The 12,937-nt window shown below is 48.3% G+C and overlaps 1 protein-coding gene across 5 annotated transcripts in view; it reads left to right on the forward strand.

Moving 5' to 3' along the window:
- Positions 1 to 4,509, forward strand: part of LOC8037010 (putative inhibitor of apoptosis) — a 51,306-nt gene extending 46,797 nt beyond the window's left edge. For all 5 annotated transcript variants that reach the window (XM_029976681.4, XM_029976683.4, XM_029976682.4 and 2 more), the window contains exon 8: positions 1,522 to 4,509. In XM_029976681.4, coding sequence (XP_029832541.2) covers positions 1,522 to 1,730 — 209 coding nt within the window. In that variant the 3' untranslated portion in view covers positions 1,731 to 4,509. The remainder of the gene's footprint in view (positions 1 to 1,521) is intronic.
- The last annotated feature ends 8,428 nt before the right edge of the window (positions 4,510 to 12,937 follow it).

A 12,937-nucleotide genomic window follows, 5' to 3' on the forward strand; every position in this document is an offset into this window, starting at 1 on the left:
ATGCAACTGCTGGAAAGCGAAACTGAACTGGGGAGGGAGAAGAAATATAGAGGAGGAGAAAGATACCAAAAATTGTGACTGTGCTACTTTTTTTTTTCTTTTTTCAATCTGCGTATTTGCTGTTTTTTTAGAAGCTACAAAAAAAAAAAAAAAAGGGGTATCGTATTTTTTGTCTGGACGCACAACTTCGATTATCTTTGGTGGTTGTTTCTAAACCATAGTAAATGGCTTGTGACCACGGAGAAGAGAGTGAGTGCATCTCAAACTGGCCAGTTTTCAATCGGCGGTTTTTGGACTGAAAGACAACAAATGTCGAGCTGCAAATAGCGTTCCGGGTAATTTGGCTCTCGTATGTCATGTACAAACAAAAACCTTGGCAAGCATGAATGCCCTGTCAGTGTCCCTTTAAGCGGGAACAGCCTCAACAGCTTCTGCAACCCCCATCCTCTTAATTTTCTTTAGTAATAATTGGAGAATTTGAATGAAATATTCGGGGAAAACGTGGAAAAGTCTGGGAATTTTATAGACACTCTGGTGTGGTTTTTATCTTTGTGCTTCTTTTTTGCTGATTCATTATGTGGCCTTTTTACCGTCAAAGGCCTCGAGCTCCTTGGCCTCCAGGGTGGAATAGTGCAACGAGGAATTTAAAGGAAAGAGTAGATTTTGGTGAATGCTGATGTGACAATGTTTAGCTCGCACTAATATTTGCGAAAGACTAGGGTTAGTGTATGCTCTGCAATAAACTCTGACATCCTGACAGAATGCATGCATCATTAGTGGTAATTTGCTTAAATTTTCTTTTATTCAAAATTTGAAGTTTGCTTGGAACTTGGGTATCTTGAAAGGGTTCCCTGATACCCGAGTTCACCTCGGTTCGGTGTAACTGGGCTACGCTGTAGGTTCAATTTTTTATGGTTTGTTAGCACCTTTGCCAAGACCCTAGACTCTTTGTAGACTCTATGGATAAAGTTTAAATTAAAACTGAATTAATTCTGTATTAAAATGAAAGCACACGAATAACGTTACATTCAATCGTATTTTGTAAGGCATAATAATTCTCTATATGCTGGCTTTGCGTCATCATAAATCTTTAAGGTGCTATCAGTATGTTTATATTTCGAAGTGGTTGGTAAAAATGTAATATGTTTTGCAGTGGAAGCTAAAGAAGTGGTTGCACAGAATCGGGAAGGCGTTATCTAACTCAGAAATCCTAATGAAGCATTGCCAGTAGAATAACTGGGAACAAAAAGTTTTTCTCATTGCTTCAAAAAAGACTTGGTTGCTCCAAAAGGCGTTTCTAAATCGCTCGACGCAATGTAATCCCTGGCCATGGCAGAGAGAGTTGGTGACGGAGCTGCACACCGTACCGACGCCCGTCATTTGGATCGGACTGACCGTAATGAGTGAGGCCATGGGGAGCGTAAACAACAGGAAGAGGGTCGTCGTATAAAGCCTTTAACGAAGACTCGTTCTGCCTTTTGGCCACGAGCGTGACCGACTGGGCCGTTGTCTGCCGCCCAGGGCCGGCCCACGACCCGGAGGAGCTGCAGCTAGAAAACCTCCGCCTGAAAGAGCAGCGCCTGTGCAAGATCTGCCTGGACGCCGAGGTGGGCGTCGTGTTCCTGCCTTGCGGCCACCTGGTGGCCTGCCCCGCCTGCGCCGCCTCCATCAAGGACTGTCCCGTCTGCCGCAAGACCATCGTCGGCGCCGTGCGGACGTTCCTCTCCTGAGTGCCGCCGTTTGGGCTGGCCTACGGAATCAGACGGTCGGGACGCGGCCGGCTACGAGATGGCCAAAAGGCTGCACACCGTGCCGTGAGAGGCGCGGATGCGCGGCTTTGGAAGGCAGCTCGGCGTGCACAACGGTCCAAGGGACTACCGCGCCCGGCACGCTCGAGACGTAACGACGGTGACTGTCGCGACGTCGTTCGTTGACACTTTGAGACCACGTTTGATGCGTGGGCAATGTAAGACGCCAAACGTGCCAAGCGAACGTTCCGGGCACCGTAGCAGGACTGTGCTGCCTTCCAATGTGCTTTCCAAAGCTAGTTGCCTCTGGCGCACTTCACGCGGTGTGCGAGGAGTTGCACCGTACTGCAAGGAGCAGTCGACCTTGTGGAACGTTCTTAGTCGCGTTCCGGGCGGGGTTCGAACAGACGGGATTTTCTGGCACCATCCCCTCCAGAAGGCGCGATTGTCCCCTTTTAATTTGATGTCTCGCGTCCGTACTGTCGGGTTCGAATGAAATGCGAACGGCAATGCAACTTCCGGCGCAATGCTGGCGCGGCGTGGAAGCGCGGGTTTTGCCGGGTGAGGCTCAAATGTGTCAAAGTAAGAGCGCACCTTTGCGGCGCCCTGTTCTCCAATCCACAGTTCTGCCGGTTTCGAGAGGCCTCCGGGATGTGCCGAATTTGTCGACAGCCACACGCTCCAGTGTTCGCATTTCATCCGAACCCGGCAGTTCACGTTTTTAAGTCCGCATACTTTTATTGCACATTTTGAGTGGCCGGGGTGGCACGAGTTTTGTTGTAAAGACAGTTGCTCCGCAAGTTCTGGTGTAAGTAGATTTCAAATTTTTAATTCGTCCTGTAAAGCGTATCGTGGCACAGACTATTTAGCCCTGTATTTGCATAATTTACCATGTTAGTACTGAACCCTGAACGACTTAGTAACAATGTTGTCTTCTTTGTAACGTAGCTCGAAGTTGCGGTCTAGTTAAAGTGTAGGCTCTACGCGGCACTTACGTTTCATTGTTTCGTGGTGTCCGTGTTGGTTCTTCCATGCTTGTGGGAAGCAAAAGCTCTCTATAGTGAGGACTGATGTAGTAAAAGATCATTTGTGGTTTACTCGTAATAAGAGGTACTGATGTGGTGAAGGTTTTTCTGGAGAAGCCAATTTTTGTACAGAGGGGTTCTACTGCATCTGCTAAAAGTTGCTGCAAGTTCCTTTGTGGGTGTTTTTCATTTATTTAGTGTATTAGGAATCATTTAGTGTGTATATATCGTAGCTGTCTCCACAGCAGGAGTTGTAATAGTGGCTGTAGGTTGAACATAGAGTATAATGTTACATGCATAAGAACACTCGTATAAAACTGGGTTTTGTGCATACTTTGCTTTGGAGGTGAGTCCTGCTAACCTCCCCCATTTGGGCAGAACAATGGCACAGCCTTTCATAAGTAGGGAGATGGCTTAAGGCATTATTCCTCTGTATTGGGGATCCTTAAATGCCTACACTCGTGAGACCCATGGCCATCTGGTAGGCAAGACACCTGCCTTGCATCCTTGTGCGAAAGGAGTTGTGGTTGAGAAGCTGGATAACCTTTTAGGTTATTTTTGCCTGAAACACAAGCAGCACAGGTACGGTAATCAGCCAGAAGACTACCTGGAACGCCACCTTGAGCACGTCCTGAGAGAACATGACTGGCTGGTGTGTAAATGCCATGCTGCTAGTCCGTGTGACCATTTCCTTTCACCTCACCCTGGGTCATTAATTTCTGGAGTATGACTTCCCAATCGTCTCGTAACTTCTACTCAAGTACCTTTTCTTCTTTCAAGGAGTAATTTCTTTAGAATACCTCGAGGGAATACAACACAGGAGCTTTCATTCTGGACTATCCACATTTGCTACCTTAAATGAGTAACTGAAATGCAGTTGGAATGGTGTAGAAAGAGAGGAAATTTGAACTATTCAGTAATCTGCTCTTTTGCATTGTTGCCTCCATTGCTGCACTTGCAGCTGTGCTTCCATGGAAAGAAAAAAATTACTTTATTTGCTGAGTTACCTATCTGGTGAACATGCCAAATTCAATTCCCAAATGATCTTGCCAAGAGGTCCAAGATTTTTTTTTATTGAACGGAAAGATTAGTGAAGGGTTATTTTAAAGGTAATATGAAATAATCTGTGTAACAAGTTTCCGTCCGTCCATAGTAGGTGGCGTTCTTCAGTGTTATTTTGCCAAATGCCCTTGCAGCAATGGTGACTCATTACATGCTATGTGAATCAGAAACTCCTCCAGGGGCCCCGATTCACCGATTCGGCTGAATAACATTTGGAGTTTACCGTGTGATATGGACATTGGATACAACCTCCTCAAGATGAACTGTTGGGAACACCGCAAATAATATCGACGCACTCCTTGAGCAAAGTGTTCACTGAGTTACATAATTCTGAACTTTCCCTACTGCCTTGTTCTTATTTGAGAGCAGTGAGGTTAGTTTTAATAAGGAAGGCAGCTGGCAAGTTTACCTTCCTGTGTGATCCGGGGAGATGTTTTATGCAGAAGTTACCATTAGCCTTATGATGACGTGGAGTTGCTTGGCTCCACCTACCCTCGCTGCTGCTTTATCGGAGTGTAAGCTTCTGATAGTTTGCATGTCTCTGCAGAAGAAGATTCTCCCCTCGTTTCTAGTAGTTGCTTGTTTGTGACTGCTGCGACTATGCTTCCACTGTTCTCAACGGTGTGTGAATCGAGGTGTTCGGACTATTCCGAAGTTCAGTAGAACCTCGTTAACATGTTACAAAAAAAAATGGGAGGAAAAACATGTGATCCGGGAAAACGCATTGTCCGAACTTGACATTTCTAGCCAGCAGGAAAAAATTGAAGTCGCGAGTGCAGTTGAACAACATTTAATCCTGGTCCCTCACTTCCCGTAAATGTCCATCAGCTTCTGCAGGCACACACCCTCACCTTTTGCCAGGAAGAGTTCCTTCTGCAGCACCTGCAGGCCCTCCTCGGCTGCAGGGTTGTCTTTGGTGTCGAAGTAGCTCCGCAGCACATCCAGTGCGGCGATTGCCCGAGCGAAAGTGGCTGCTGGAGGCGTTTCTGGCTCATCCTCATTCTCCTTGTCCCTGTCTCCCAAAACCGCCACAATGTCGGCAACGGTTTGGGGGTCAGAGGTTGAGACGTCGTCGTCCACAACAACAAAATAGCTGAACATTTGCTTTGTGCCAGCGGACCGGTGCTCCTCGTCCATGTCGTCTTTGGTCATGCAAGGGTCGGGGGCTCCTCCACTTCTGGCGAACACCGAGATTTCCTGAAACAGTTCTTTACTGTTCCGTGGGTCACGCTCTCCCATGATATGAACGTGAGCTTGCCAGGGTCTTCTCCCCAGGACGGGTGAGCCGAGAAGCATCGCACGATGCATTCCCCGTAGAGCTGCTTCACCTTCTTGATGATCCCGGCATCCAGAGGCTGCAGGTGACTCGTCTTGTTCGCTGGCAGGAAGACTATTCTGAGGTTACGCAGAAACGACGTGTACTGTGGATGAGCTGAGCGATTATCCAAAGAAAGAAGTCTCGCGGTCTTGCTCTTCATTCACCCGTCAGGGTACCCCAGAAACACTTAGAAGAGGCTGCAGGTCATCCAAGCCTCTGTGTTTTGCTTGTACACACGAGAAAGTCGAGCAAGGATTTTCGGGCATGTCGGGTTCTTCCATTTCCCGGTCATCCACGGCTTGATCATTTCCGTGCCATCTTCATTGCAGCAGAGCAGCACGGTTACTCATTCCTTGCTGACCTTCCCGCCGTGGCAAGATGTGCTCGCATGAGATGCCACATAACAAAAGAAATCGAAGATCGACTCCCCCTTCAAACTCGGGGACTTCGTAGGTTGTACCTTAAAGAGAAGTCCGTTCGTAGGTGTAAACGTCACTTGGGGTGTAGGGGTTCACAATGCCCGGAAGCAGTGCTGCCCAGTTCTCGATATCCACCGTATTCACACTGGCTGCTTCACCATTCACTTAGTGGTAGGAGATGCCATGGTAAACTTGAAACCGGCCCATCCGGCCGTTCGACGCTTAGAAATCCCCGTTGCCCATGATGTCCGCATTGTCCATGGCCCCTTGCCACAAAATACTGCCTTCGCAGTTTACCCCAGATGCCCGTGCTTGCTTAAGCGGCGCATCCTCTAACTCTCCGTGCTTTGCTTCGCAGGCCTGCTTTGTCACTGCGCCGAGGATTAAGGCGTTTCCTCCTTCATCCTTTCATTTTGACTTGACCGTTGACGCAGGCAGTTTTTGGTCCTTGGCGATGCCAATTCTCTTCTGTTTAAGGTCCTGGTCGACAACCGCCAAGACTTTTAATTTTTCCTTCGGAGACGAAGGTATCCGCTTGCGCGACACCATCGACGGTTCTCAGGTATGTGACTCAAGAGTTACTCTTAGGGAAGCATCTATCATCCCCGGAGTCGCATGGAGTCGGTTTAAAGGATGCCTTCAAGTACTCAGTGGAGTAACCAAGAGACTCTTAATCACTTGCTTATCATGAAAACCCGAGAAGCGAACGCGTTGCTTGTCTGTACATAGTTTGTACAGAAAGAGAAAGTGGCATGTCACAGGCACCAACATTGGTAGGAGGCAGAGCGTGAAAAAGCTTTTTTATACGACGCCCTTCGCCGGTAATGAACAAGACCGTGATCTCGCAAGTGATGTTAGCTAGCTTTTAGCATCTACGAAATTGCCGTTTGCAGTCTTGGCTCACGGGGACCACTTGTTTCGAGGTGGCCAAAATCTGTACAAAGTTGCTGGACCTCTAGATTACCCTGCGCGATCAGTCTAGTTTGAGCATGCCAATTCGGAACGTTCGGCAAGCAGCTACAGCCGTTCTGCCCAAAGATCTCCAAGCGCGTGGTGAGAAACATGCAGGGCTTCCATCGGCTCGATGCCCAGAAAATGTATAATCCAATCGGTGTTTGGTGAAACTTTGAACATATTTCCCAGCAAATCGTATTATCCAGGAGCGTGTGAACTGGCAAAGAAGCAGTGTAGCTCTATGGGACTTTTCTCGAGCCCTCGATCGTGAACGTAAGAGACGGGAAATCGTGTGAACGATTTCCTGTCTCTTACGTTGTTGTTGTTGAAGTAGGTTGAAGGTTGTTGAAGTAGGTTGAAACGTTTCGAAATTCAGTTATGGTACTTTGGCCATTGTTCATCACTGTGCAGACTTGTTGGAAGAAAAGCTCACTTTAGCCTTTTTCTTTTCATGGTGTGAAAACGAGCATGTGAATGATGTGTTCATTTGCATAAGGTTGTTGACAAGGTTCCTACTTTCATTGCTTGAAAGGCTGTGCAGCAAAGGCACTTGCTATGCTAGTGTTGTCTGAGCATGCCTGCAGCACTCTTTCTCGCGGTCCTCGATTTGACTCCACACCCCTTTGGTGAGGACTGGAGCTGTTTGGCTTGCACTGTGCATTGAGTAAGAACCGATGCCGGTGCCAGGCCTGGGGCCATTGACATTTCGGTGGTTTGTGTTCCTTGGAGAACAATAAAGCTGCCTTCCATGACTGTTTCAATTCCTCTGTTTCTGTACAGATGGCTTGCATGTGACATCATTGGACCATGCTGGTGGTCATTCCTCAGGGTGTCTAGCGACTGGGAAAACCGGGGATTGTCGGGGAAATTTCAATTACCGGGAAAAATCGGGGAATTGTCAGGGAAATTGTCAAAAAGCGAGCCCAGTCAGGGAAAATGAGCCGGAAACGCTATCGAGTGTCCTGAGCAGACTTGAGAACTTGGGGGCAGAAATATAGGCAGTAAATTCTGCTTAGATTGAGGCGCGGGCTCTGCTCCCCCGATGTAGAGTGTGCTATCCGATGCAAAGAGTATCGATAAATCCAGTCGAAGCCATGGATTGGATTGGATTGAGAGCACGACAAATGGGAAAGCCACAGACCCCAATCCAAGCCTTAAGTTGAAAATATCCGAAAGTGCATCTAGCGGCCATGTTGCCATTTGGTTGTTGACGTGTGTGGTTGAGTGTTGTGTTTCCATCGTGTTTCCGAAAGCGGCCTCTTCACTCTGATGTCAGCAGCAAGAAAGTGCTTGTTTAATCCGAACTGGACGAACCCAAATATTTCGGAATATGCAAGTTAGATGAGGCCCGTGCAAAATAATCTTCATTGTGCTCAATGCTCAATGCCTTTTGTTGTAATGGTCTTATATATTTAACCGCCTCTAGAGTGGTCAGGGAATTTCACCTGAAATTGTCTGGGAAAACCTGGAAAAGTTGGGGAATTTCAAAAGAATAATTTGCTAGACACCCTGTTCCTACTTGTGGAGAAAGAAAATTTGGTTATGCAAAATGTATGCTGAGAAAGGCATTGTTACGATTCCGGGCCGAGCATGCTCCCACTTCCAAGCGTCGTGGACTTCGAAGATACTGAGGAGCGATCACAGAGAGGAGAAGACGTTTATATACAGGAATATTTACATCGTCATCTTTCAGCTTTGGCGTCTGAGAAGGGAAGACTCTTGACGAGTCCGAGCACCGGCTAATGTAGCCTCCTTGAAGTGGCGAGGGGGTCCCTGTCCAAAGTCCCGCGAGGGGAAAGGGCACTTTCGTCACCACGGGACGTCTCTGCAGGTCTCCCGGGACGCGGACCTCCCACGTGGTCACACCCCGGTCCAAGCATCTCTCTCGTCCCGTCTCCCAGAAGATCGCGGGAACAGGCAGCTCTCCCGATCACACGCCGAGACCCAAACGTCTCCACTTGTCTACGTCGTTCATTAGCACCCGGTCCGAAGGCCGAGGAAGCGGGCCCCCGTTTCTCAGCGGGGTGTCAGGGGGGTCAGCTCCCGCTGTGCCGGGTGGCCCGCTCGGTGTCGCCCGGAAGCCGCACCCCACCCACGCCGCGTCGGTCGGCATGTTCGGCGGCGTCAGAATGCCGAGCCCGAGTCTCTGGTCACTCGATGGGTGGTCGATGGCGCTGCCAGGAAGCCGAACCTGCCCTCTGGGTGGCCGATCATAACAGCATGCACTCTGCAGTGAGGTCGCCACAATGGCTGCTGTAATGTCAATGCAAGTCATGTATACCAGTAGGTCTGGCACCTGTGCAATTGTTTCTTCATGACAAAAGGAAAAGTGCTGTTGGTAAGTGTTGAGCAGTCCAGTGTCTGATAGAAGCAAAGAGAACAAGATGACAATTTCACCTGTTGCTTTTTCGAAATTTTCAACCTGAGAAAAGTAGCTGGTTAGTCGGCAGCAGCTTTCGGGGCTTTTCCCTGACTTTAATCTGATGCATGCAGCATGCTCACTGAAGTCTCAAACACTGACCAGAGTGTTGACAGCCCTGCTAGAGGGGTGCCAAGTACTTCTACCAGAAATTGATTTCGCGAGGTTGAAGACTGGCTAATGGTTATAGCTGCCACAACTGCACCACTAGGCTTTCGCTGACTTAACACACTTGGTGAGGGCCTCTCGAGTTGGCTGGTGTCGAAGAAATTCACGGGGCAATGTTGCTGGAGGACGCTCCTAAGATGTGCTGTCCGAGCTAGCGACTACCTAGCATCGTTGCATCCTTGACGTCAAGCTGCTACCTGGTCTCCGCTACATGGGATGTACCCGACATCATCCGGGACGTCGTGCGAGAGGAGCTCCAAAAGCTGCTTCCCGCTGCTGAGCGCCCGGCGTCGCTCTTAGTGGCCGAGATCGTACGCAACGAGAGTTGAGATCATACGCGACGAGGTACAGCGAGCATCATTACGAACCAGTGCAGAGGTAGACAGTTATACAAAATCCAAACTCTGAAAAATACACTTGCACAGTGCTGTGTGAGTGTATTTTTCTGTGTGTTTGGATTTTGTATAACTGTCTACATCTGCGCTGGTTCGTAATGATGCCTTACCAACTCGCCCAATCTGCAGTATTAACAGGTACGGCGAGCCTTGCAGCCTGAAGCACCCGTTGACGTGCCAGCCCCCAAAGAACCAACATTGTCCTACGCCGCAATGGCCCACGCCGCAATGGCCCACCGATCACTGCCACCTGCTCTCCCGTATGTGCACCTCCACGTCGTAAGCATCCAGCATCGCAGCATTCACGACGTCGCGAAGAATGGGTTCAGTACGTCCGCCCGGAACGTTCAGTAAGTCCGCCAAACTTACCCTCAGACCGACAAAGTGCCGGTTTGCCTAGAGCAAACTGAAGTACCTAGGTCACATTCTGTGCAACGAAGGTCTTCGTTGCACTGAACGTTCGCAAGGGCAAGGCAATAAACAAACGAGACAAACCTGTAAAAAAAAAAAAAGAGAGACAAACGCTTTTCTCTTCCCCCCCCTTTCCCGGTAATGTCCGCCCCTCAGAAATTCCTGGGGAGAACCCTGATACTGACCAATGTAAGATCAACCTTACATGTACAATTAGATCTGTGTGTGCCTGTCTCAGTCACTCCTTTTGTCGGTCTGTGTGCGGAGGCGCGCACGCATGCAAGATTTTGGTTTGTTTCCATCCATCATGATATGCTCGCATGAGATGCCACATAACGAAAGAAGTTTAAGATCAATACGAAGCTCATCCTCCGATTAGCGTGGAAGAGCACCACAGTTTGATCGTGTTCAGTGTTTTATACTTTATATTTTACCTAACTTTTTTTTTTATTCAATATTAATTTACACTGATGGCATTAAATTAGAAACAAAATAAACGTAATGCCACGCATGTCGTCGAGAGAGTGCCTGCGTGGACGAACCTGTATGAAAATGTCAGATTGGAGTGGTTCCAAACTCGTGGACAGTTCAGATCCACGCGGTTCTGGTGTAACCAGTCGGATCCAGTGAGACACAATACACTGGAACCGCACAGTGATGAATGGATCCAATCCGTTCCCGTTCGTTCCAGTAAAGTCCAATTGCAGCCAGCGGGCGCGCACATGTGTGACTGGAGGAGGAAAGGGGGGGGGGGGGGGGTTGGGGTCGGGGGGGAATTTGGGGACAGGCGCATCTGCTACTAGGCGCTGCGAGGGGCATTCTCCACGCCCACACCTCGCTTTGTCGCAGTCGGCGGCAGTGCTCCGAGAGGTTAGTGTCTTCCCCGCTCTCGTCGAATTGTCGGCCGGCGCTCGCCGAGCGGCACAGATACTGACGCACCCATCGTTGCCCTGGATACCCACTGACCTCGGCTTTGAATCTTCATGTAGTTTGAAACTGCCGGCCCATTGCACTTTGGCTCGGCATGCATCTGGATGCGCTTGGCGCTAGTGTGCTTGGTGACGATACTTGGACGACTCAGATACTGCTTGCTTGCCAGAACTTCTTGATGTGCTCAACACTGGATACTGTGCTTGTGCGTGCTGTATGTGCGTTCTGTGCACCATGTTTGGTGGCGACGCCTGGACGACCGTCTGTGCCGCCAAAATTCCCGCTGCGCTCACCACTGGACTCTACAAAAGTATTTCGCGCGATGCCCTTAGCCGTTACAAGCGAGAGATCCTCGCGATTTCAGACCCAGGTGAAACAGCCTGGGTCTGAAATCGGTGAAACAGCCTCTCGCTTGTAACGGCTAAGGGAATTGCGCGAAATACTTTTGTAGAGTCCAGTGGTGAGCGCAACAGAAATTCTGGCGGCGCACCTAACAACTAAAGTTTTGTTAGTGGAAAAAAAAAAAAAAAACAGTGTAACCGACACTGATAGCATCAACAAACACCTATTTATCTATCGGGAACCACACAATCTTCGGAGCTGAAATGGTTCACACACCGCCAGTGGCGCAGCCAGGATTTTATTTGGAGGGGGGGGGGGGGGGGGGGGGGGTCGACAGCCCCCCCCCCCCCCCCCCCCACCCTCCAAATAGCTGGTTGCTAAAAGCAAACAGTTAGTTTCATTCGCTTAGAGCATTCCGTTTTTGTTTTTTCTTTTTCAGCTTACTTTGAGATAGCTGGGACCAGGTTATTGAACCGAACCCAAAACCTGAAAAAAACGTTATTTTCGCGTAAACCGGAGTTGAACCGGAACGAAATCATTTTTTTCGCTGCGGAGCGAAACCGATATGTTTTCGGTGCGGTTTTCAGTTCATACGGGAAGTCGGGTGGCTTGAAAAAGGCGTGGTGAAAAACACAGTAACCAACGTAGTCAATCAAAAAATAAAAACAAAAAATATTTTTGCGGAAATTAAAGTTGAACCGGACCGAAATAATTATTTTTTCGTTCCTGGGGAAAATTGATCAATTATTTTTGCGGTGTTTCGTTCATCTGGGAAGTCAAGAAGCGAGCAAAATGGGTAGCGAAAAGCAACATTTCATGAGCAAGTTTTCACATAACGGTCGTCTTCATAATTTGTAAAGTTTGTCTCGAGAATTCAAACAAAATGAGCACAGTAACTATAAACTTTCCGGGATTTCTGGTCTTATGTATTTCTTAAACAAATGCCCACGTTCGTCCCAACCTTTTCTTGGGGACCGGAAATGGCTCATCAAAGAAAATTTATCACTAGAACATACGCAATTTGTACGTCAGCAAAAACGACCAAATGATGAGCCTGTTTGGTGGAAAAATGGTGAGTTGTACTGGTTGGTTTCTTATCTCGGACTAAACGCAAAGAGAAAGAAAAACGAGGACAAAAAGGTATAGACAACACGCGTAGTGTTGTCTATGCCTCTCTTTGTCCTTGTTTGTTTTGGCCACTAGACTACTTCCATAAACCCCTGCATGCAACACGGCGCGCGTTGCACTCTGGGAACTAGTTGGCCAGGGAGGAGAGTGGCATGGTTTTGGTTTCGATCGACACGTCGACAAGAGATTATACACACAGAGCGTATCTCATGTTTTCCGGTCCCAAGTGCGACATTTTTGGTCTCTAAAGTAACCTAAATGGCTAGACTTCGAAGCTTTAGCACAGACCCGAAGCGTACAGCTCGTATTAACACATGCTTGTTGTATTTTTGTACTTGAGCCTTTCTGTTAGCATTCGGAGGTATGCGAACGAGTCAGTGCTGGGAATCTCGACGCTGCGAAGCTTAGGGATCTTGCTTGTGTACGAGTCAACAAGCTCTAACAACCAATAAGTATATGCGTACATCGAGCTCGCACCTTGATATTAGTGTTGCTGGCCAGGAAGTTTGTTTTGTGCGTCCATAAATGAAATATAACTTTTTTTCAATTACTGTTTTTCTTAAAGGGCAACTCCGCTTAATTCCGATGATTTCGGGATAATGATTGATTTTGAATTAA

The sequence above is a fragment of the Ixodes scapularis genome, unplaced genomic scaffold, assembly GCF_016920785.2.
Source record: "Ixodes scapularis isolate PalLabHiFi unplaced genomic scaffold, ASM1692078v2 PGA_scaffold2__306_contigs__length_199485367, whole genome shotgun sequence".
Lineage (NCBI taxonomy): Eukaryota > Metazoa > Arthropoda > Arachnida > Ixodida > Ixodidae > Ixodes > Ixodes scapularis.